A 26170-nucleotide genomic window follows, 5' to 3' on the forward strand; every position below is an offset into this window, starting at 1 on the left:
CCACTCTACTTCCGGGGCCGCTACTTTCACTTTCTCTTCTAGCAGCTCCTCCCGAATGACGGGGCCTCGGGTGGAGGAGAATGAGGTGGGCTTGAATCCTGGGCGGGGCTTCACTGGGACCCTTCAATGGGACCTCCCCCACGGGCCTGCCCAGTTAATGAGAGGATGAGGGCTTGGGTCGGATCCTCCAGTCCCTTCACCCTCCCAGGAGTCCCGACCCTTGCCCTAGCCCAGGCGAAATCTCCGCTCCCCGGGTCGTGCGAGACGTCACGAGTACTGCCGGGGGCAACTCGGCCCAAAGAAGGCTCAGGCCGCGCCAGAGGCCACTCAGCTGGGGCTGAATTGTTCCTGGTCGCCCGCCCTTCCTCAGGTGACCGCGCGGCGGTAGCACTTTCCAGGAGCCGCGGCCCCCGCCTGGGGGGATGGGCCCACCCACGCCCGATGGACGAGAAGACCAAGAAAGGTAGGCACAGATTGGAGGTGGCTGGGGGACTTCGAGGTGGGTCTTTCTCCCACCGGGGCCTTCCTTCCGCCAAGCTCCCCCTCAGTTTTCTCCCTTGGGACCCTCTGACTTTCAGATGGGTCTTGCCAATTCTGAGACCTCCTTGGGCCAGCACTGTGTAGAGATCCTGATGGGGGATCCCAGAGACAATGGGCGTTTAACTTGGCGACCTCCCTGCTGTGGAGACAGACATACCTCAGTTGACCTGGCTTCCCTTCTTGTCTCTTCCACTCAGCTTTGTGAGCCCAAGTCAGATCTGGCCAGTGCCCTGCCCTTAACCTTCCCCTGCATTCTCAGAACAAAACCCATAGCCCATGGACAGTTCACAAGGCCTGGGGGCGTCACTGACCTCACTGGCCTCTTTGTTCTAATCCAACCATTTCTTGCCTCAAAACCTTTGCCCTTGCTGTTCTCTCTACCTGAACACCCATCCTGCCCTGAGTCTTGACAGTCCAGTATCTTTTCTTACAACTCTCAGCTTCAGTATCACCTCCCAGAATCCTTCCTTGATCTCCTTGTTTATCTCCTGAGTATGGATCACAGTCTTGAATATATTGCTGTTGCTCATTTGTTAAACTTGTTAATTGGCTGTTTCCCCATGGGGCTGGGAAGTCCATGAGGAGAGGGACCCTATTTATCTTAGTCACTGTGAGTCCTAGTTCTTGGGACAGTGACCAGCACACAATAGGAATTCAGTAAATGCTTGTTGGATAAATAAATGGAAATATGAAGGAAAAATTTAACCCAACTGAGCCTAGTGTGAGGAGAACTGGGGCAAATGTCAGGAAAGGCCTCCCAGAGGAAGGGTGTTTTAAGCTGGATGCTGAAGGATTTGTAGGAGTTCACCAGGAAGACAGGAAGCATCATAGTACAAAGGATCACCTCCTCCCTCCTTCCTCACCTTCAGCTCTTGAAAAATAAACCCTGGTATTAACTTGTCTCTGCTGTGCTGGCTTCCAGCAGAGGAGGTGGCCCTGAGCCTCAGCCGGGCAGTGGCAGGCGGGGATGAGCGGGTAGCCATGAAGTGTGCCATCTGGCTGGCAGAACGAAGGGTGCCCCTGAGTGTGCAACTGAAGCCTGAAGTTGCCCCATCACAGGATATCAGGTAAGGATGGAATACATCCCAGGAGGGAGTCATTTAGGGAACTAGTTTGAGAACAGCCAGCCTGGAGAAAAAATGTTGAGTTTTCAGTTCCAGGTCTGGCATTTACCATCTGTGTGACGCTGGGCAAGTCCCTTCTGTGCCTAGTTTTCCGACATGAAAATTGGGAAGTGTTTATTTTAAATTTTCAGCTTTTTATTTGGAAATATTTCGGACTTACAGAAGACTGGCAAGATTGTACAAAGATTGTACAAATAATTCATATGTACCCTTTACCCATATGCTCCAAATATTAGCATTTTACTGCATACGCTTAGCTTTGTCATTCTTTTTCTATATATATGTCAAGGTTTGTATTTCTCTATATAAAATCTGTTGCTTATATGTAAATTATATAACTGTCCTAGTGGGTGTGAAGTGGTTTATCCTTGTGGTTTTAATTTGCCTTTCTCTGATGGCTAGTGAGGTTGAACATCTCATGTGCTTATCAGTTTCAATTCAGATCTTTTGTCCGTTTTTTAAATGATGTTACTTACTCTTTTTAAAAAATTTTAAAGATTTTAATGCTGAGGGTTTTTGGTATTTAGTTATTTATGTTGAATTTTTTATTGTGAATTGAGTAAAGGTTTACAGACAAGATCATCAGTTTATAGTCAGCAAATCATACACTTTGTTTCATTCCCCTCCATGGAACAGCAGTCATCCTGCTTCTTCCCTGTTGCCCCTATTTCCATTCTACCTATCTTCCCAACACTTCTCACTTCATTCATAGTGAGCATTCCTCACTTTGTTGTTGTTGTTAAGTGCCATTAAGTCAGTTCCAACCCATAGCAACCCTGTATAGGGTTTTCGAGGAGCAGCTGGTGAGCTTGAAACGCCGACCTTGCAGTTCAAACAGCTTTGCAGTCTGGTGCATTAACCCACAGCGCCACACAGGACTCCCCCCTATATACCTACCTACGTACTCTGCCTGGCTGGAAATGGAGCCATGAGTGTGAGTTCCTTTCCAGACCCCAACGGTAGTCAAGGGCCATAGACTTGGGTTCCTCCAGTCTCTTTCTGACCAGTAAGCTTGGTGATTTTTGAGTGGTGTTGTTTTTTAAAATAATTTTGAGTTTTGTTCCACATATTCTATCACTCTTATCCAGGACCTTCTAATGTGATTGATCTTGTTCAGAACAGTTGGTAGTGATAGCTGGTCACCATCTAGTTCTTTTGGTCCCAGAGTTGAGGAAACTGATGTTCACATGCTCCATTAGTCCACTGGACTAGTTGATTCTAAGCATCTTCAGATCTTATCACTCTTCTTTCTTCAGCACATGGACCTTAGACGACAGCTCCTGAGTTTTTAATATCCCAGATGTTATTCACTATAGTAGGATATAGAACGTTGTCTTTGTGGCTTATGTCAGTTGACCACAGTGCCCACTGAGACTCCGGTCTTGAGCCCCCAAACTCAGTTGCTCCATGACTTAAGATATTTGATAATATCTAAGAAATTTTTATCATTTTGCCTGCTGTATGCTCCATCACATTCATAGTTGTGTTTGTAGGAAAGGTAAATACTCATGTACCAATATCCTCTTTCAAACTCTTATATGTATCTATCTGTGGGATATATAAATTTATATAAATGTTCCACTCTTCCTCCCATACCCATTTAGCATGTGTCTCTCTCCATGTATCTATCGGCAGAACATTGTTGTTCCAAGGTTGTATCATTATTTACCTCTATTCCCTTTAACCCTTATATGCCTCCCTTTGTCTTTACATGTCTTCCTCAATCTTCTGCCAACTTCCCTTTTCCTGTATATTTCTCTTTCCTTCTTGTATATTGCTTAAGAAGTCTACCCTCTAGCCAGTGAACTACTCTCCCTTCCCCCCATCCCTGGCAACCATCAAAAAATGTTCCTTTTTTCTCTTTCTAACTCATGTATTTCTGGTATATTTAAATTTCTAATTTTTAGGAGGTCCCAGCCATCTATTTTGTCTTCTATTGCTTTTGCAATTTTTGCAATGTTTGATAGTGTATGTATGCCATGTATTAGAGACCCTAAGTTTGTCCCTTGTTTTTCATTGATGATCATTATAGTTCTAGGTTTTACATTTAGGTCTTTAATCCATGTTGAGTTTGTTTTTGTATATGGGGTGAGACATGGGTCTTCCTTTATTCTTCTGAAAATCTATTTGGTTTTGCCAACATCATTTGTTGAACAGACTCTCTTCTGCATGTAATATGTTCTGGCCCTTTGTCAAAGATCAGCTGACTGTATGTGGATGGATTTACTTCTGGGTTCTCAATTGTGTTCCATCGATCTATGTATTTTTCATCGTACCAGGTTACTTATCTTTTTATTAAGTTGTAAAAGGTGTTGTTGTTAAGTACAATTGAGTAGATTCTGACCCATAGTGACCCTGTTTATAGGGTTTTCAAGGAGCAGCTGAAGTGAGCTTGAACCACTGACCTTGCAGTTCAAACGACTTTGCAGTCTGACACATTATATTTTCTTTCCTATTCTGTGGGTTGTCGTTTATCTTTTTGATGGTGTTGTTGGAAGCACAAGTTTTAATTTTGTTCATATCCAGCTTATCTGTGTTTTCTTTTGTTGCTTGTCCTTTTAGTGTCATATCTAAGAAACCATTGCCCATAAGGTCATGAAGATTTGTGCCTATATTTTCTTCTAAGAATTTTATCATCTTAGTCCTGGTGTAGAATAAACATTGAACTGCTGCTAACCACAAGGTCAGTGGTTCACCAGCTGCTCTTTGGAAACCCTATATAAGGTTGCACTTAACAACAATAGCTCTTAAGTTTAGGCCTTTGGTCCATTTTGAGTTAATTTTTGTATATGGTGTGAGTTGGGGGTCCAGCTTCATTTTTTTCCCATGTGGATACCTAGTTGTTTTAGCATCATTTGTGAAAAATATGATTCTCTCCCTACTTAATCTTCTTGGCACCTTTCTCAAAAATTAGATTCTATTGATGGATGGGTCTGTCCTATGCCATACTGCACTGTGTTAACTACTATAGTTTTCTAGTAAGTTTTGAAATTGGGATGTATGAGTCTTCTTACTTAGTTCTTTTGCAGAATTGTTTTGGCTATTCAGGGTCTCTTGAAAATTGAAACTTGAATATGAATGTTAAGATCATTTTATTAACTTCTGCAAATAAGTCAGCGGGGATTTCTATAGGAATTGCATGGCAGTAATAGATCAGCTGGCCATTTCATACTTAAGTCAAATGCTTCTATGTTTATTTCTAGATATATCTAACATAGACCATACCTGTGGACTTTGTGCTAGGAAAGATGAGTAATTTAGCATAGTCATCTCACACCTTCCCTTTTCCCGGCTTCCTGAATTTTGTTAAGTATCACAAAAGGATCCCCCAGTAGTACAGTGGGTTCAGTTTTGGGCTGTTAATGGAAAGGTCAGCACTTTGAACCTACCTGCCACTTCTTGGGAGAACGATGAGGCAGTTGGCTTTCATAAAAACTTGTAGCCTGCTGAGCGATTCCCTTGTGTCCTGTAGGATTGCAATGAGCTAGAATCAGCTTGATGGCAGTAGGTTTGTTGGTTTGTTTGTTTTTATCATAGTAGAAGCTCTCCTAGTTGATCCCTACTCGATCCCCCAAATGAAATGGCATTGTAGGTTCCTCAGGAGCTCTGGCATCTCAATGGGTTAACCTCAAGGTCACTGGTTCAAACCCACCAGCTGCTCCTCGTGAGAAAGCTGGGACTGCTCCCATACAGATTTTCACTCTTGGAAAACATATAGGGCAGTTCTACTCTGCCCTGTGGGGTTGCTATGAGGCAACGGGGTATTTTGGGTAGGATCCTTTATAAAGCATACTGATGCTTGTAGCTTGGTGTACAACATCAGTGAGCATCTTATTACTCAAAGTGTTGTCTTTGGATCTGGATTCCCACCTCAGGCTGGAACCTGTGTTTGAGAGGCTCTGGGCCAGCAGACCTGCTCTCTTATGGGAGCTCACCAGTGGAGCCGATGCCTACCAGCAGTCAGTTGAGAGTTGTACTTGTTATTGTAATTTAATTTGTGATTCTATTACTTAATAAAACCTGAGTGCTACAGGGAAATTGTTTTTCTGAGAACTGAGTTAATTGCTTAGAAAGACAGAAAGCAAGTCACCAAAACTCCTTATCACTTTATAGAGTGGTGGTGGTGGTGTCTGTTCAAATGACCCCTAGGGGTTTCCTGTCTGTAAAGTCTGCAGCAGATCTCTAGGTCTCTCACCTGTGGAACCTCAGGGTGGGGTTGAATGATCAGCTTTATCGTTAGCATACTTTAAGGTGAGATGGTTGCAAAAAACATGGTAAAAATCCAGAAGGGTCCTGTACTCAGATACTTCGAGAATGTAAGTGTTTATACTTTGAGAATGTAAGTGTTTGCTCTGCTTTAAGAAAAAAAAAAAAGCAGAAACTGGAAATTGTAGATATGGCTCATACCAAAAAAAGACTCCAAAATCATGGGCCCTCCAGTCAGCAGGTTTATTTTCTAAGAAAAGGTGTTGGCTTTTGTTACCAGTGAATGTGCATCTATAGCTTGTAAGTTCAAATTTAGAGATTCAGCTTTGTGTACCACAGTTGACTTCTGCACTTAAACCAGTTATCCGACTAGCTGACTACCCACCAACCCTGATCGCATTGTATTTGTTGTTGCAATTGTTAATGTGAAAGGAAGAGCTTTTAAATTTTGTTTTCTAAGTGTAATTCAGGTCTCTGCACTCTGCCTCTAGGTAGAGTCTACAAGTGTAACCTCATTAAAATCGCATTTGCAGTATTTTGATGATGGTAGTATTCCCGGGAGAGTAAGTGTTTTTAGCTGCGGGTGGAGTCAGCCCTGGCTGACTGAATGAAATGCTGCCTGGCCCCCACCATCCCCATCACTCACTGTGCTCCACAGGATTGTCATTGCTTATTTCCAGGAGTAGATCACCAGGCCCTTCTTCCTAGTCCATCTTATCTGAAACCGACTGCCACTGAATCGATTCCGACTCACAGTGACCCTAACAGACGGAGTAGAACTCCTCTGAGGTTGCTTATCTTTATGGAAGCAGATGACTTCATCTTTCTCTAGAAGGCTGGTGGGTTCCAGCTGATGGCCTTGTAGTTAGCAGCCCGTTGTTTAACCCACTGTGCCACCAGAGTTCGTGGAAGCTCCACTGAAATCTCTTCAGCACTGGCCTTTACTGACAAATCAGTGGTGACTGTCCAGCAAGTGGATTGGCCAGTCATTGAGCACAGGTCTCCATATGGAAGGTAAGAATTGAAATCACATGTACTTTTAGTTTGACTGTTGCTTAAAGAAAAACATTTTAAGGGTTAAGATCCAATCATCTTTACAATTCTTTTTAGTTCTTTTCCCCATTCTCCTATTTTTTTTATTGTGAAATGAGTGATAGTTTACATGGGAGAACATTACCTTTCCACCTTCATTTCATTGCAGTGACTACAATCTCCTCTGTGCCTCATCATTCAACAGTATTTGCTTCCATTCCCTCTGTTTTTCTTCTTTTGGGGGGTGGTGGGGACATATACACAAAAACACTCAGGAATGTATAATCATTTAAACACCAAAGGACACATTCTGCAAGCCTGCCTCCTGGCCACCAGCACCCAGTCCCTCTCTTTCCATGAGTCTAGAGTCCTCAGCTGCTCCCTGTCTCCATGTCCTCATCTCTGCCTGCATCTCTGGTGTCACTGCTTCTCTGGATAGGGTCCCACATTCCACTTGTGTTCTTCTCCCTTGATGGTCCTAGGTGTCCTCTGTTTCTGGACTGTAAGATTAACTACTTCCCCGTTTTTGTTACAAAACCTGTACCTTTACATTTGTGACCGTCACAATTAGTCATGATAACAGTTACTCACTACTGAATCATAAGAACCTTATTTATCCCCATCTCTTTTCACCAGACCTGTCTAGACAAGATGAAAATTATTCATTGGGGACTCTGTCTTCCCTTGTACACTCTTATACTAAATTCCCTCTTGAAAACTTGTAAGGTGTTAGTTACTTCATGCTTTTATCACCCCCTCATTTTAGGTAGCAAATATCTAAGTTGCCTGTCGCTGTCTACCCTGTATATAGAGGGGATAGTATTGATACTTGATGTGAAGACTCCTTCCCCTCTCTGTTGGTATTTTGAGCTATTACATCCATAAGTAAAGGTTAAGTTAATCAAATTGTAGCAATTTACACTTGTTTCCTTTATCAAAAAATTTCCCCCATTCTCTTGCATCAGACTTACCTATTTTTGTTTCTTGCATTTCAAAAACTTTTCATGTGGAAAAACTGGAAGGTAAACATTTGGGATCTGTAAACACTTTAGATTTTGCCATCTCACTTCATTGTTCAAAATCATTTTCTTAAAGAACTTTGAAGGTAATTTCAAGCAAAATCCCTGATATTATTTCACTCACAATTACTTTGGAATGTGCAACAGTGGCCTAGAGGCAGCGTCTTACCTCTTCTAGCTTCACAAAGCAGGAGGAGGAAAATCACCAGTCCAAGGCTGATTCCTGCCATTCCTATGAGGTGGAGGTCAGACATATCTCCATCCTCCAACTTTAGTCGGTTCTGACACCAGCCGTCCCTCCCACACCACTTCTCTGCTGGCTTCAAGGACGTGTTGCAGTAACCTTACAGAACTCACAGACAGTACTCAAAATTGTGTGGGTACTTAGGGGAGTTAAGGTATCAGGGTACAATTCTGGATCAATATCAGGGTTAAGAGGAATCCTGGTGTGGCACTGTGGGTTAATGCACCAGACTGCAAAGCCGTTTGAACTGCAAGGTTGGTGGTTCAAGCTCACCAGCTGCTCCTCGGAAACCCTGTACAGGGTCACTGTGGGTCGGAACCGACCCCAGCAGCACTTAACAACAACAATATCAGGGTTAAGATTGGCTCTTCTCAGCTGGGCTTGCAGGCAGGCCACTCTCTGGTCCTTGGCCCCTTGGCCTCTGCTAAAAGTTTCTTGAGCAGATATATGCCCAGAGGGCACCCAATTCTGCAAGCCAGCCTCCTGCCAAATGAAGGCACTCAGCCCTTAGGCCTCTGTTTGGTGTTTTTGGTTCTGCTGCCGCAGGCACCCCCACCACTCCACTCCACTCCACTCGTGGCTCTTTCTTGATAGTCACCAGAGTCCGCATTTCTGCCTCTGAGAAATGCTTCTAGAGATGGCAAAACTAACCAATTTCCAAATTAAGTTTCATCCATCCAATTTGCAGGATCCCACCCAATCATTTGATGGGCATTACAATGACTATAGGAGCTCTGGTATCGAGTGGTTATGAATCGGGCTGTGAACCGCAAGGTCAGCAGTTCTAAACTACCAGCTGTTCCGAGGGAGAAAGATGAGGCTTTCTGCTCCCGTAAAGATTTACAGCCTCAGAAACCCTGTACAAGGTCGCTATGCGTCAGAACTGACTCCAGGGCACATAGCAACAACAACGACTCCAACTAGAGACATAGTAATAAGGATCTCATTTGTGGGGGAGAAGGGACACACATATTAAGTAATCCCCTATATTTTAGAATGAGTCTCTAAAAATAGACTTAAAAATAACCTCAATACCATTAACAAAGCTTACAAATTAAGAATAATTTCTTAAAATCCCCTAATAAACCAAATCAGTTATCACTGAGTAGAAGTTGGCTTGTAAGACAGAGTAGAACTGCTCCAGACTGTTTCTAAGAGTTTTTATTTTTTGCAAGACTGCCGACTTTTCATTTTTAAAACTTTAACAAAGGCAGTGACTATTCTACCGAAAAGAAACCAAATGACCTAAAAACAGACAAGAGGTGAAGGTGAGAGTGAGTGAAGTGGGCTGGAAAGGAGAAGGAGAAGGCCTGTGTAAGAGTGGATGGGGGATGGAGCCTTCTGAAAAGACCTTGGAGCATAATAGAAATTAGCATGACAACAGTAAACTTCTCCCTTGGAGAGCACTGATGGGGAGTTCCCGCTCTGCGAACAATCTGAAAAGTCAGGGCTGTGGACTGGGGGCTCCCCAGGCAGTATCACAAGAAGGTATCGTACCACCCTTGAAGACACCCACACCTTCTAGACTGCTTGGCATTCTCAGAAGAGACCTTCATCTTTCTTTAGCACCAGCAGCTGCCCAAGCCCCGTTCCTGCAACATACTTGCCCAGGACTTCACCATGCCTGGCCAGACTCCTCACTGGCTTGTCTCCAGTGATCTGGCTTAATTGGCTGCTTCTACCACTACCTCCACCACTAGAACTTTCCAAGGCTGTAAATCTCAACAGAAGCACAATGCCATGGCTTTCTCCTGCTGAAAGGTTCAAACCACTTTGGAGCACTTCACCACTGCACCACTATGGTCCCTCAAATCCCTAATAACCATCAATGTATATTCAAATTTTCCTGATTATTTCATTATACTTTTTTAAAAAAACTGGTTTTTCAAATCAGAGGTTAAACAAGAGCCAAACAATTAGCATTTGGTTAATTAGTCTCTTAAGTTTCTTTTATTCTCCTCTATTTTTCATGCCATTAATTATTTGAAAAAAACTAGTCTTTTAACATTTGCAATTTTCCCAAATTTTATATTTAGTTGATTGCCTGCCTCCGCATGCTGTCATTTGCAAGCTTCCTCTTATCCTTTTCTTCCCAGTAAACTGCTAGTTAGACCTTACAGTTTGGCTACTTCCACAGTTCATTTTTTAATTGCCAAGAACACGTCCTCAATTTCTTACTGCTGCTTGTCTGTTGTTGCTTGATGGAATGTTTGTCAGATCTCCCGGGGAGGTACTCACTCGAGTTGCCTGGTGGTGGTGTTCTGTTTCCTAAATTATCTTGGGTTCCTTTGAGGTCAATCTCTTTTCCACATTTTGGACCTTTTCATGATTTGGTTTTCCAGAAATATGTGAGGATCCTTGGGAAAGTCAGTCCCGAAGTTCACTTTAACCAGAATTGGGACTGTTTGGGTCTAACTCTTGGCTGTAATAATTCCTTTCTTTCATTGAATGGATTTAGCATCCTTGTAAAAAATCAATTGACCACAGATATGTGGGTTTATTTCTGGGTTCAATGCTATTCCATTGGCCTGTATGTTTATTGTTATACTAGAACCAAGCTGTGGCCGTTGTTGTTACATGCCGTCAAATTGGTTCTGACTCTTAGTGATCTTATGCACAACTGGAAGAAACACTGCCATCCTCACAAATGTTGTCACACTTGAGCCCGTTGCTGCTGCCACTGTGCTAATCTGTCTCCTTGGAGGTCTTCCTCTTCTTTTACTGACCCCCCCCACTTTGCTAAGCATGAAGTCTTTCTCCAGGAACTGCTCCTTCCTGATAACATGTCTGAATTATGAGAGCATTCTGCCTGTACTTCTTCCAACACAGGTTTCTTTGGTCTTCTGGTATTTCATGGTACTTTCAGTATTCTCCAGTTCCAGCTTCTAAGGAGCATTTTGGCTGTACTTCTTCCAGCACAGATTTATTTGGTCTTCTGGCAGTCCATGGTACTTTCATTATTATTCTCCAACACCATAACTCAATTGCAGCAATTCTTTTATGGTCTTCCATATTCGTTGTCCAACTTTTACATGCATATGAGGCTATGAAAATACCATGGCTTGGATCAGGTATACCTTAATCTTCAAACTAATATCTTTTCCTCTTGAACACTTTGAAGAGGTCTTGTGCAGCACATTTACCTAATGCAATACATTGTTTGATTTCTTGGCTGCTGCCTCCATGCGGCTTGATTAAGGATCTAAAGCAAAATGAAGTCTTAACAACTTCAATTTTTACTCCATTCACATGGAAATACAATCCATAATGTAGTCATTGATCTTCAATCAGTATTTTGAATCCTCTTTGCTTGGAGCGAGCAAGGTTGTATTATGTGCATATCACAGGTTGTTAATGAGTTTGAGCATTTCTATAGCTATTTGGGACCTCTAGCCATCCATCTAAAGTTGAGAATTGGGTTTTCTTTTGCTGTAAAGAAGGCTGTTAGAATTTTGATCGGGATTGTATTGAATCTATAAATTACTTTGCGTAGCATGGTTACTTGTATTATAATCCATGAACATAAACCATCTTTCCATTTAGTTGAGCCTTTTTAAATCTCTTTCAGAAGTGTTTTTACAGTTTTCATTGTATAAGTCCTTGCAGCTCCTAGGTATTTTATTCTTTTAGAAGCTATTGTAAATGGCATTATTTCCCTAATTTCCCTTTCCAATTTCTCATTGCTGCTGTAGAGAAAAACCCAACTGAGTTTTGTTGTCTATGTACCTGTAACTTTGCCAAATTTCTCTACTAGCTCTAAAAGTTTTCTTGTTAACTCTTCACTGTTTTCTATATATAGGGTCATGTCATCCATGAAAAGAGACAATTTTACTTATTTTTTTCTAGTCTGGGTACGTTTTATTTCTTTTTCTTGTCTTACTATTATGCTAGGACTTCTAATACAATATTGAATAGAAGTGTTGAATGGAAGTGGTAAGAGCGGGCAACCTTGTCTTTCTCCTCATTTCAAGGGGAAAGCTTAGTCTTTCTCCATTAAGTATAATGTTGGCTGTTGGCTTTCACATATACCCTGAGTCACATTGAGGAATTTCTATTCTATTCCAGTCTTCTTTAGGGTTTTCATCAAGAAAGGATGTAGGATTTTATCAAATGCTTTTCCTGTATCCATGGAAATTATCATGTGATTCTTTTCCTTTGTTTATGTGATTTGGTGTATTGTGTTGATTGATTTTCTAATGTTGAATCATCTCAACACTCCTGGAATAAATTCTGAGTCATGTTGTCTGCCTCTTTTAATATACTGTTGGATTCTGTTTGCTAGTATTTTATTGAGGATTTTTATATAATAACAGATATTGTTGTTGTTAAGTTCTGTGAAATCAGTTCTGACTGTATAGGGCTTCTGAGGAGCAGCTGGTGAGCTTGAACCACCAACCTTGCAGCGCAAATGACTTTGCTGTCCAGCGCATTAACCCACAGTGCCATCCCAGGAGATAATTGGCTTGTCATTTTCTTTTCTAGTGCTGTCTTTATCTGATTTGGTTATCAGGATTATGCTTGTATCATAAAATCCTCTATCTTCTGGAATAATTTGAGTAGAATTGGTGACAGCTCTTCTCTGAATGTTTGGTTAAATTCACCAGTGAAGGCATCTGACCCAGGACTTTTTGTTTATTGTTGAGAGGTTTTTGGTCCTTGATTTGATCTCTTCACTTGTCATGGGTCTGTTGAGACTTTTTATTTCCTCTTGAGTCAGTTTTGGTAGGCTGTGTGCATCTAAGAATTTGTCCATTTCAGCTGAGTAATCAGTTTGTGGCTGCAGAGTTGTTCATAATGTCCTCTCATAATTCTCTTTATTTCTGTCGGGTTCATTGTAATATCCCCGCTTCCAAATTTTATTTTGGCTATTTGTATCTTTTTCTTTAGTCTAACTAAAAGTTTGTCCGTTTCTGATTATACTGAGTCTCTTTATTGTTTTTCTGTCTCCAGTTTTATTTACTTGTATTCTGGTCTTTGTTACTTCCTTTTTGACTGGTATATTTAAACTTAATTTGCTCTTTCCTTTCTAGTTCCTGGAGTTGTCGAGTGAGGCTGTTGATTTTAGATCGTTCTTTTTTCTCATAGGCATTTAGTGCTATAACTTTTCCTCTGAGTATTGCCTTTACTGTATCCCATAAGTTTTGATATGTTGCCCTATCATTTCATTTGACTATAGGAAATTTGTGATTTCTCTTTTGATTTTTTCCTTGACCCATTGATACTTTAATGGTGTGGTGTTTCATTTCCATGTTTGTGTTGTTTCCAGATACTTTGTATGATTTCAGTCTTTTAAAATTTATTAAGATTTGTTTTATGACCTAACAGTGTCTGTTGGAGAATTTTTGTGTGCATTAGAGTAGAATGTATATTGTTTTTGATTGGAATATTTCCTGTAGGCATGTTAAGTCTAGTTGGTTTGTTGTTGTTGTTGTTAAGTGCTGTCGAATCGATTCCGACCCATCGTGACCCTGTATAGGGTTTCCAAGGAGCAGTTGGTAAGCTTGAACCACCGACTTTGCAGTTCAAATGACTTTGCAGTCTGACGCATTAGCCCACAACGCCATACCAGTTGGTTTGTAGTGTTATTCAAATCCTGTTTCCTTGCTGATCTTTTTAGATGTTCTGTTCAATATCAAAAGTGGTATACTTAAGTCTACAGCTATTCCTGCAGTACTGTCTTCCTATAATTCTTTTTTTTTTTTGCTTTATGCATTTAGGTACCCCAGTGTTGGGTACGGACTCCTGCTTGGTGCTGTAGGATCAGCACTGGGCTGCAAACCACAAGGTCAGAGGTTCAAAACCACCAGCTGCTTCTTGGAAACCTTATACAGGGGTTATTATCAGTCAGGACTGACTTATCAGCACTAAACAACAACACCAACAATGTCGAATGCAGATATGAAGGAGCTTCAAAAAGCTTTTGAGAGAATAGAATGAAAAGATAGTGGAACTTTTCCAGGAGCTTTTTGAATCCCCCTAACATGTTTATGGAGTCCTGGTGTGGCGCTGTGGGTTAATGCGCTGGACTGCAAAGTCGTTTGAACTGCAAGGACGGTGGTTCAAGCTCACCACCTGCTCCTTGCAAACCCTACACAGGGTCACTATGGGTCGGAACTGACTTTCATGTCACTTAACAACAACAACAAAAGTATGTTTATGATTATTGCCCCTTTAAACACTATATAATGTCCTTTAACTCTTCTGACAAATTTTGTCTTGTAGTATACTTTGTCTAATATTAAGATTGCCACCCAAGCTCTTTTTTGGTTATTATTTGCATGGAATAATCTTTTCTATCCTATTATTTTCAATCTATTTGTGTCCTTGGCTTCAAGGTGTGTCTCTTGCTACAGCATATAGTTGATTCATGTGTTTTTAGTCATTCTGCCACTCTCTGCCTTTTGATTGGAGCATTTAGTCCATTTACATGGCTTGGTTTGGTTTTGGGAGAGACAATGAAGGGACTGAGCATTGCGTTCTAATAAACAGAGAAGCACAAGGATGTGGCCCCTGTCCCAGATTAGGGTTAGGATATGTGTACATATACTCACATGTGTATGTCTAGAGCCGGTGGCTGAGCTTGGACCTGTGACCCAACCCCTTGCCCCTGTCCTTCCTTGTCCCCTTAGGCTGTGGGTGAGCGTGGAGGATGCTCAGATGCACACCATCACCATCTGGCTCATAGTACGCTCTGACATGACAGTGGCTTCCCTCAAGGACATGGTGAGTGAGGGCGCCCTCAGTCGGAGGCTCCACCTCTCTGCACTCTGGTCTTCCCTTCCCACCCAGCATCCTCTCTTATACCCCTGCTGCCAGGTATTCCTGGACTATGGCTTCCCTCCAGTCCTGCAGAGGTGGGTGATTGGGCAGCGCTTGACGAGAGACCAGGAAACCTTGCACTCCCATGGGGTGCGGCGAAATGGGGACAGTGCCTACCTGTATCTGCTGTCAGCCTGCAGCACCTCACTCAGTCGCCAGGAGCTGCAGCGAGAGCGACAGTTACGGATGCTGGAAGGTGAGGCCCCTGAGTAGCACAGGACCCCTCTGAGATCATAGGGCAGGAGGGGCCAGAGCCCGCCTGCTCTAAGTGAGGGCCTCATGGTGGGGGAAGGGGACATATGACACCCTAGGAGGGAGTCATTTCAAGAAGAGCCGGCATGGGGAAGAGATCAATCTTTCTATCTTGGCTCTGGTATTTATCAAGGAAACCAGGTGACACCATGGGTTAAACATTTGGCTGCTAACTGAAAAGTCAGCAGTTCAAATCCAGCAGCTGTTCTAGTCTGCTTCCGTAAAGATTCACAGCCTTGGGAACCCTATGGAGCAGGTCACATGGTCCTGTAGGGTCACTAGGCGTAGGAATCAACTCATGGTAGTGGTGGGTAACCTGGGACAATTCGTTTCTGTTTTGTGCCTCAGGTTTCTTTTTCTTTGTTTTAACTTGTGAATGGAGTGAAGGTTAACAGACAAGATCATCATCGTTACTTTAAACCAATCATATTATGTTTCATCTAAATGATGACAGTCCCCTCCCTACAACACGTGCTATCCTGCTTCCTCCTTGTGGTTTCCCTGTTACATCTTATTTTTCACAAATGAACAAAGCAAAATTATTTAATGTACACATAGAAAACAACAAAAAAAGGTTTTTGTTTAAATGTCCAAAGGGCACGTTTTACAATCGAGCCTCCTGCCTATAGGCACACAGCCTTTCTCAGTCCATGGGCCTAGCATCCTCAGACGCTCTGTCTCTCCTTGCCATCAGGCCTCAGGTTTCTAACCTAAAAATTGAGTATGATGAAAATAGCAGTGTTTAATTGTATTTTTAATATTTTAGACTTACAGAGGAGTTGCAAAATTGTACAGAGAATTTCCATGTATCCTTCATCCAGCGTCCCCAAATAGTAACTTTTTCATGCTTGCTTTATCCTCTTTTTATATATAATATTTTGATGCTAAGTTATATACATGAGGTCCTTCCCTCCTAAATATTATATAGCATGTATTAAACCCAAAAAAGGTTTAATTCAAGAAGTGAACATTGGTATGAGTCTACAGAGTTTATTCCAGTTTTACATCTTGTCTCACAAATGCCCTTTACTGCCAAGACTTGACGGTGACCTCTCCAGGCTCTTTCCACCTTTGGTTTCCCCCAGATGTGCCTTGACTTTATGGCTTTAGCTCTTTGATGCATTGTAGCTTTGTAGAGTGTCCCACAGTTTGGGATGTGATGTTTCCTCAGGAGTGGATTCAGATTCGAAGTTTTTGACAAGAATGCCTCAGCCTCAGACGTGCCACTGCCCCTCTAGGTGTGTCACTTCCTGTTGGCACAGGAGGCCAGCTTTGGGCAGAATTTTTAAGCCCAAAGGGACACAGGAGCATTCAGAGATGGAGCAGAGGTCATGACCTTGGGAGCCCACCTGGCAGGATGGAGCTAGAGACTCCTTCAGAGAGGGGAAATGGTGGAAAGGTGTGTGTGTGTGAGGGGTGTGGAGCTCTGCCATGTGGGCCATGGGAACCTTCCACCTTCTGAACTCTTCTCTGCAGACCTGGGCTTCAAGGACCTCACACTGCAGCCAAGGGGCCCCCTGGAGGCAGCTGTCCCCAAGCCTGGGGCGCCCCTGGAGTCCAGGCAGGGGCAGCTGGAAGCCACACCTGAGACCCCTCAGGTAAACCCCCTCCTTGAGTGTGCCCCCTTCACCCTCCCATGGGGCTCCACCACCTCATAGCTGCTCTGCCCCCAGGTGGGCTGGCAGTGCCCTGGATGCACCTTCATCAACAAACCCACGCGTCCTGGCTGTGAGATGTGCTGCCAGTCTCGGCCGGAGGCCTACCAGGTCCCTGCCTCCTACCAACCAGACGAGGAGGAGCGAGCACGCCTGGCTGGCGAGGAGGAGGCGCTGCGCCAGTACCAGCAGGTGGGTCAAGGACAGACGCCTGGAGGCTGGGCTGGGGAGACGTAGGCCAGGAAGGGAGATACCATGTGCTGTGACTTCTCATGACCACACCCCTGATGTGATCCTACACTGACTGATGCCCCCCAGCACACATCCAGGGTTCACATGCCCTGACTCCTTGTGGGCTGTGGATGCACTGGGCTTTGAAATACGTACTGATTTTGCTTATAACTGTTGTTGGCTTTGACCCTGGCCTTGATCCTATGCCTACACCGAGGACCCATACCCCCTACCCCACCATACAACTGTGACCTAGTTCCTGCACCATCCAGCTGTCACCACACTCTTTACCCAGTGACCCCGACCCCTTCTTTCATGACTTCCTGGGGGGTTGACCCCACTTTCTGTCCTGCCCCAAATCATGACACACCAATTATGTGACACACACACATACACAAGTTCTAGAGCCAAGTGTTCCCCCACACTAATCTCTTGTACCTCACCCCCTCCCCGCATTTCCCTTGAATTCAGCTCAGTCCCGTCCCACTCTGGCCATGACCCCCATTCCCGCCCCCATCTACAACTTCAGCCCTCACCCTCTCTTCTTCCCTGCCTAGCTTCTCAGTTGACACCCCCACTTCACATCTCAGATGTTTTGTCATTTTGACCCCTTCTGGCCACCCCTGGCCTACCCACCACCCAGGGATCCTGAGTCTCCCCTAGCTTTCTTTGTTCCACTGCTTGGTCTGACCACATCCCTAGTGCTGCCCCCGGGTCTGACCCTCCCCACGGCCCACCCCATGTCCCCAGCGGAAGCAGCAGCAACAGGAGGGGAACTACCTGCAGCATGTCCAGCTGGATCAGAGGAGCCTGGTGCTGAACGCCGAGCCCACCGAGTGCCCCGTGTGCTACTCAGCACTGGCGCCCGGCGAGGCCGTGGTGCTACGGGAGTGTCTGCACGCCTTCTGCAGGTGCGGCCCCCAGCCCCACCCCCAGAACTGCAGCACTGCCCTTTACGGAGGGCGCCTACCCCTTCAGACACCTGTGAGGGATGTGAGGGCCTTGAAAAGCCTTGAGCAACTTGCTCAAGGCCACACAAGAACAAGGCCAGATAGAACCCTCTCTGAGCCTCATGGTCTTTCCATCCCAAGTAGTAGCCTCGCTTCCAGCAACAGCTAAGCACTGGGGCTCCAGGAGTGAACAAGACCCAGGCCCCGTCTCCTGGAGGCCACATTCCTGTGGGGAGGACTGATTAGTACTGTATCAGAATAGGCGAGAGAGGACCTGTTTCAAGAGGGTGTCAGGGGAAGCCCCTATAGCCATTGTAGTTCTGAATCCTGGTGACCCGTGTATTACAGAGTAGAGAACCCATAGTAGGTAGCATCTGAGCAGAGCGGAAGGAGGTGGAGGGAGAGGAGAGGGCTCTGAGGTGGGCATGTGGCTGGCCTGTTTGAGGAGAGCAAGGAGGCCAAGTGACCAGAGGGGTGGTTGGGAGATAGCAGGAAATGAAAGCAGAAGGGCAGGTCCCAAGCACCTGTGACCTGCAGTGAGACATTCTGGTTTCTTCCAGGTGGGTGGGAAGCTGCTGAGGAGGAAGGTGTGATTGTCCTGTGGAGAGTAGACTTTAGGGGCAAGATGGGTGCCGGGAGCCCAGAGAGATGATTACAGTCACCAGGCAAGGGATGGTGGCTACCTGGGCCCAAGTGGTAGCAGTGGGTGGGTACATGTGGAAGCCTGGGTGATGGGCAGGTAGAAAGTGGGTATTGAGACAGAAGCCCACCTAGTGGTGTCTGAGAAAGACCTGTGGGGTCAGGCATTGCCCTGTGGTGGGTGAGTTTGGATGGCCCTAACTCTGTCCCAACCCCTTCCTCAGGGAGTGCCTCCAGGGCACCATCCGCAACAGCCAGGAGGCGGAGGTCTCCTGCCCCTTCATTGACAACACCTACTCGTGCTCGGGCAAGCTGCTGGAGAGGGAAATCCGGGCGGTAAGGCCCAGGGATTGGTCAAGCTGGCAGATGGGGACCAACAGGGGAGCTGATCTTAGGCAACAGACATTTATCAAGAACCTTCTCTGTGCCGGGTGTTGTGGGCCCAAACAGTGAACAGGGTGGGAACTGGGGAATAGAGAGACTAAAGAAACCCCCTCTGATGAAGGAACTCAGGTGTCAGATGGCTGGGGTGTGTGACCTCAAGTCAGACAGCCTCTCTGGGCCTCAGTTTTCTCACCTCGCTTAGGGTTAAAGTTTGAGTCCCTTTCTATTTCAAGGGTTGCAAAGATTAGAGGAGAGAAATTGCATAAAGAACTTAGAATTGTGCTGGATACCATGTAAGCGCATGTGTCAGTTAGCTTTGGCTGTGTCACAAATCACTACAAACTGAGTGGCTATAAAAACAGCCATGTATTCAGCTCATGAGTCTATAGTTGGTTTGGGCTTAGCTGGATGGTTCCTCTGGTCTGAACTCAGCGGGTGGATCTGCTGGGAGAGGCTGGCTTGTGAGGGCCTAAGCCGCAGACGAGTGGGCCTCTCCACTTTGGTGTCCTGCACCAGCATCTTAGCTGGCCAGGGCCTGCTCCAAGAGCAGCAGGAGCATAAGCCCCAGTGCAGAAGCACATCCACGTCTCTGTTTATTTCATGCTTGCTGCAGTCCATCTTGTTGTTGGCCAAAGCAAATCACATCCTCCAAATCAGATTCTGTGTGGGAGAGGACAACCCAAGGCTGTGGGGTGGGCAGGCGCGACTACAGCGTCTTCCACAGTGCTGTGTGTGCTTGTGTGTGCATGAGTGTTGGCTGCTGTTGGCATTATTGATGGGAATGTGACTGACTTCTCACTCTGACTGTGTGTAATCTTGGACAAGTCCTTTCTTTTTCCTCTAGGCCTCCAAGGTGGACTGTTGGTCTTGATTTGTGATTTAAGTTGTATTTTGTTGTTGTTGAGAATACATACACCAAAACAAACATGAGTTTAACCATTCCTGTGTGTATAATTCAGTGGCATTGATTGCATTCCTCAAGTTATGAAATTCTCACCCTCCTTTTGATTCATAATTTTTTAAGCCATTGGGAATTGGCCTTTTCCAAATTGGGTGTCTTGGAGGCAAGGTTGAATGTGGCTGGGGTTCAAATAGGAGAGCCCTCAGTGTTGATCCCATCACTTCTGCCTCTCTTGTGACCTTGTTTCTCCTCAGGGGAGAAGGAGATGATAAAGGGGTAGCATCTGGGGGACTCACACCCTTTTCTCCAAGAGCAGTCCCATTTGATGTGTCATCTGTGTAATATCTGAGGAAGGCAGCCAGCCCAGGGAGTTGGAGGCCTTGCTCTAGCTTGAATGGCCCCGAGAGATAGAGCCACTCACTGTATCCTGGCACCCTGAGTTTCCTGTGGAGTGCACCCTGCCAAGGGACATTGTGAGGGGGCCAGAGTCCATGCCAGGGGACAGCAGGTCTCATGTATTCCTGAAAAGGGGGCATGGATCCAAGCCTTAGAGAATGGTCATGTGTGGCAGAAAGAGAGACTGGGGTGGTTTTTACAAAGAACATGCCTAACTCACATAGAACCAGAGCAGGGGAAAACAACACCAAAACACCTGTATTCCACCATCCCAGGAAGTCCCCCAACTGTTTTCTGTTTCCTTCGTGTCTCTGGGAAGATAAGATTTTTTTTTCCTTCTAAGTCAGCTTTTTAAGGCTTCCTTTGGACACACTAAGATGAACCCATTGTAAAATCAGATATGTTCTGATGAATGTAATTCTTATAACCGACCCCTAGTCAAGATACAGAATTTAGGTTAAGATTTCAACCTCATTGTTATAACCGGTATAGGGTATAACAGCTTTTGTTGCTTTGCTACAAGTTTTTTTTAAGGATTATTACCAATGTCTATGGATATGTTTCTGTTGTTAAATACCATTGAGACCCTGGATAGTGTTTCCGAGGAGTGGCTGGTAGGTTTGAACTGCCAACCTTCTAAATTAGCAATCAAGCACCACACCAGGACGCCTGTGGCACATGAGGAAGCTTCAAAAACAGAATGGAACTCTTCCACGAACGTTTTGAAACCCCCTCATATATCCTGTTAATATTCCATCTTTTACTAATTCCAGTTTCTGAGAATCTTCCACGGAACATTTTGTGCTGCTCCTCTTCTATCTCTCTCTCTTTTTTTTTTTTTCCTTCAGCTAAGACAGAAGAAATGATTGATTGTACACATTACATTCAGCCACAACAGAACATAACTAGTCCAGAATGTCATAGGTCCAGGACAAAGGATCAAAACGAACTCAGGTGTTCCTAGTGTTTATTGAATGGCGATGGAAGGTCTAGATCCACTGAGACACGTAGTTAACTTGCACCAGCATTGCGCCCTCTGGTATTCTGTATTCCTGCTGCTGTGACTTCCGTGGGTACACACGCTGGCCTTTACTTGGACCTCGACCTCATCTTTCTTTTGTGCTTCAGCCTGTGCATTGGCTTCTAACAAGATGGCGCTAAGGCTGAGAGAGCGCCTCTTCCTTCTCATATGCTATTTTCTTTAGATTTACTTGCAGAAGTGAAATGGGTCCTAACATTGCTTGTTATTACTTTTGTCCATTATTATTAGATTATTAATTTTTTTTTTCTTTTTAAATTCCCCATTCTCCCTTCTCCTGCCCCCTGTTGTTGTGAAGTTCCATTGAGTTGGCTCGGACTCATAGTGACCCTGTATAGGGTTTCCAAGGAACAACTGGTAGGTTTGAACTGCTGACCTTACAGCTCAAATTGACCCTGTGGGCCAACATATTATGCCTCAGAGCCACAGAAGCCATTAATCATCTTTTGTCTTAATGGATTTACCTTTACCTATTCTAGATATAAGGAGCTCTGGTAGCGTAGTGGTTATGAATCGGACTGCTAACCTCAAGGTCGGCAGTTTAAAACTATCAGCTGTTCCGCGGGAGAAAGATGAGGCTTTCTGCTCCAATAAAGATTTGCAGCCTCGGAAACCCTATGCAGGGTCACTATGAGTCGGAATCGACTCTACAGTACTTAACAACAGCAATTCTAGTTATTTCATATAATAGTTATCCTTTTTCTGTCTGACTTATTAATTCAGCAGAGTGGTTTCAAGGTTTATCTCTAGATTGCATGTGTCAGAAAGCATTTCTGTTTACAGCTAAAGAATATGCCACTGTATATGTATAATGTATCTTCATCCACTAGGGACCGTGGCGGCACAGAGTCAGCAGTTTGAGCCCACTCACTGCTCCGTAAAGATTTATAGCCTCGGAAACCCTATACAGGATCGCTGTGGGTCGGGCCCGACTAACAACAACGTTCATCTGTTGATGGATGCTTGAGTTGTTTTCGCCTTTGACTATTGTGAAATAATGCTGAAATGAACATTGCTATACAATTGGAATCATTGCTTTCCATATTTTTGGATATATTCCTAGGAGTGGAGTTGCTAGGTCATATATTTCTGTTTAATTTCCTTGAGAAACTGCCCAACTGTTTCCCACAGAGGCTGCCCTATTTTACCTTCCCACTAGCAATCCAAGAGCTTTCCAGTTTTCCCACATCCTTGTCAGCTCTTAATATTTTCTGTTTTTGTTTTGTTCTGTCCTGTCCTAGTGAGAGTGAGGAGACCTGGTGTGGTACTGCAGGATAAGCACTAGACTATAAGGTTGGCAGTTCAAACCCACCAGCCACTCACTGGAAACAGGGTTACTGTGAGTTGGGACACACTTGATAGCACTTTAACAACAATGAGAATGAAATGGTATCTCCTGGTAGTTTGGATTTGGATTTCTCTAGTGACTAATGGAGTCCTGGTATGGCGCTGTGGGTTAATGCGCTGGACTGCAGAGTCAGTTTGAACCACAAGGTCAGCAGCTCAAGCTCACCAGCGGCTCCTCAGAAACCCCATACAGAGTCGCTATGGGTCGGAACTGACTTGATGGCTCTTAACAAACAATGACTAAGGCTGTTGAGTGTCTCATGTTTTAACAGAATTTTTAAACACAGTGAGGGTTAAATGAAGAGCCTGGGCTGAGTTGGGGTTTATGGTTTGGGGGCTTCCTGGAGGATGTTTAGTGGCAAGGAAGACCATATTCAGGCATTCTGAGCCCAGAGTGACAACATGATCTGTTGACAGCTACTGACCCCAGAGGATTACCAGCGATTTCTGGATTTAGGTGTCTCCATCGCTGAATACCGTAGTCCCTTCAGCTACCACTGCAAGACCCCCGACTGCAAAGGATGGTGCTTCTTTGAAGATGACGTCAATGAGTTCAAGTGCCCCGTGTGTTTCCATGTCAACTGCCTGCTCTGCAAGGTAAGAGCAGGGAGCCACATTGCAGGGGCCCTGGGACCCATGATGCAGGGAGCTACGCTGCAGGGAGCCACGTTGAAGGGGCCCTGGGAGCCACGCTGCAGGGGCCCTGGGACCCACGATGCTGATGGTGATTTCACATTGTGTCAGTGAGAGAGTCGGCCCAGACCCTGGACTCATTCCTGATCGCAGACTGAGTCTTACCATGGACCTGGTCCCCAAACTGAGTTTCAGCATTACCCCCGGCCCCACGGCATCCCTGGTACTGATTTCCTATTGTCTGCAATCACAGACCTAGTCTTAACCCCTGTCCTGAACTGACTCTGTCCCTAACACAAACTGAACCTGCGTGAGCCTCAGCTTGGTTCCCATTCTCTGATGTGGCAAAAATAGTCAGTCTTACACCTCAGGCCTGGGCAGGAGTGGGCTTGCCGTCAGGGGGAGAGGTGGGTGGGGGCTTTGTGTTCCCATCAGTGTTTGAACACACCCGTGTCATATGTGATGACCCTGGCTTCATTTCCCTGGGCCTCAGGGTGGCCTTTGGTAAAATGGGTGCCTGGTTTACCATGCCAGGACTCCATCTGGAGGCATTCAGCTTTTCACCCCCAACCCTCACCCATCCCACCTCACCTCCCAATCCCTGCAGGCCATCCACGAGCAGATGAACTGCAAGGAGTACCAGGATGACCTGGCCCTACGGGCTCAGAATGATGTGGCTGCCCGGCGGACCACTGAGATGCTGAAGGTGAGAAGACTGGACCAGGGATTTGTGTTCTGGGGCTGTGTCGGGACAGGGGGCTGTGATTCACACCTCTTCTGAAGCTCTGGCCCTCCTTCCAGACAATCACTCTTTCAGTGCAAATGGGATGTGGGACAGGGGTCAAGAGGTGAACAGTCTAAGTGGAGGGAAGGATAAGAATGTGCTGGCTGCTGGGCTCAGCAGAAAGTGAGATTTCAACATTTCCCTGCATGCTCTGCCCCCTCCGGCCCAGGTGATGCTGCAGCAGGGTGAGGCCATGCGCTGCCCGCACTGCCAGATCGTGGTGCAGAAGAAGGACGGCTGTGACTGGATCCGCTGCACCCTCTGCCACACCGAGATCTGCTGGGTCACCAAGGGCCCTCGCTGGGGCCCAGCGGTCAGTCCCCGGAGCACATGGAGTGGGCGGGCCAGGGCGTCTTAGTGGGCCTTGCCCTGGAGTTATGGTTAGTTCATTCTGACTCATGGCAACCCCATGCATGCAGAGACCTTTCAGAAGCAGATTGCCAGACTTGTCTTCTGAGGCTCCCCTGGGTGAAGTCCAGCGGCCAGCCTTCCTGCTAGTAGTTCATCATGTAACCACTTTTGACTCAGCGCTCTAGACTTGTGTGCTGCTGAGTTCATGCAGTCTCATAGCAACTCTGTAGGGCACAGGAGAACGGCCTCCTAGGATTTCCAGGGCTGTGGTCTCTACAGAGGCAGATGGTTACATCTCTCACCAACAACTGTTCTTTCAGTTAGCAGTTCTTTCACTTAACCACTGTGCCACCAGGACTCCTTTCCCCAAGAGCAGGGCCACATCCACCCTGCCCCTAGGTCACTGGTTTGGGTGTAGCCAGCAAGCTAAGAATGATGTATCATCTTTTTGAAGAAGAGTAATGCTTTATGACATATGAAAATTACATGAAATTGACATTTCATTGTCCATAAATACAGTTTTATTGGCGACAGCTACACTCACGGAGTCCTGGTGTGGCGCAGTGGGTTAATGCACTGGACTGCAAGGTCAGTTTAAACCACAAGGTCAGCTGTTCAAACTCACCATTGCTCCTTGGAAATCCTATACAGGGTTGCTGTGAGTCGGAACTGACTCGATGGCACTTTAACAACAGCACTCACTCACTCACAGCATGGGGTCTGCTGCTTTAGTGTCCCACAGGTACACACAGGTGTCCAGCACTGACCTTTTATAGAAAGGTTGCTGGCTCCTGTCCTGGAGGGCACCTGCTGCTGGGGGACTAGGTTGTCACTCACCCAAGTCTGAATTTCTACAGTGGCCATGTGGAGAGGACAGCAGGCCTAACTCAGGGTTGGCATCAGAGTCACGTGTCACAGAAGTGTTCAGCAGCAGGGTAGGGTGCCCATCAGTCACATGGTGAGCTCCCCATAAATGGCAGCAGCGTTGTTAGGGGTGCCCCTGGAACTGGGGGCTCCTTGTTTTATACAGGTAGATGTCTCCCTCTGTCATGCTTCCCATGCATGACAAATATAAAGACCTGCAGATCCACGGGCACAGGCTGAGACCAGGAAATTGGGGATGGGGATGGTGGGAGCCCAGAGGACACCCTGGTGACTCTCTTCACTAGGGAGTGAGACTGAGCAGAAACCCTCAAGGAGCAAAGGTCCCAAGTGAGAGAGCAGTCTGCTCTGGGGATATGGTGGGCAGCATAGGGCACACTCCATCTGTACCACCTGACATAGTTTCTCTTCTTCTGTCTTCTAGGGCCCGGGAGATATCAGCGGGGGCTGCCGCTGCCGGGTGAATGGCGTTCTTTGTCACCCCAGCTGTCAGAACTGCCACTGAACTGGGGGAGGTCCTGTCCCTGTGGGGCTCTGGGCTCAATGGAGACGGGAGCCCTGCAGAGAGGCCGAGGCCCCTGAGCTACCTGGCTGCCTTGTTTGATGTGAGAAGTGTCCAGGCTGCCCCAGTGCCTTTGCCCTTCCCCTGGGCTTGCAGGCAGACCTCACCTCGCCTCTCAGAGGCCTTGCCAGGTGGTGCCTCTGTGGGCCTCCTGTGTGGCTCCAAACTCCTCCTGCCCTC

General features: G+C 45.7%; 1 protein-coding gene across 1 annotated transcript; it reads left to right on the plus strand.

Moving 5' to 3' along the window:
- Positions 1-441: 441 nt before the first annotated feature.
- Positions 442-25933, plus strand: RBCK1 (RanBP-type and C3HC4-type zinc finger containing 1). The gene is made up of 12 exons (XM_006860721.1): positions 442-463; positions 1463-1607; positions 14795-14888; positions 14982-15180; positions 16713-16834; positions 16910-17083; positions 17873-18033; positions 18936-19047; positions 23196-23375; positions 24019-24117; positions 24365-24508; positions 25853-25933. Exons 1-12 carry the CDS (start codon positions 442-444, stop codon positions 25931-25933), a joined length of 1533 nt encoding a protein of 510 aa, XP_006860783.1.
- The last annotated feature ends 237 nt before the right edge of the window (positions 25934-26170 follow it).

Source organism: Chrysochloris asiatica, unplaced genomic scaffold, assembly GCF_000296735.1.
Source record: "Chrysochloris asiatica unplaced genomic scaffold, ChrAsi1.0 scaffold00039, whole genome shotgun sequence".
Lineage (NCBI taxonomy): Eukaryota > Metazoa > Chordata > Mammalia > Afrosoricida > Chrysochloridae > Chrysochloris > Chrysochloris asiatica.

Coding starts and splice junctions, on each gene's coding strand:
- RBCK1 (XM_006860721.1), top strand. CDS start 442: ATGGACGAGAAGACCAAGAAAG. Junction 16,835..16,909: donor CCACACCTGAGACCCCTCAG/GTAAACCCCCTC, acceptor CTCTGCCCCCAG/GTGGGCTGGCAGTGCCCTGG. Junction 19,048..23,195: donor TGGAGAGGGAAATCCGGGCG/GTAAGGCCCAGG, acceptor ATCTGTTGACAG/CTACTGACCCCAGAGGATTA.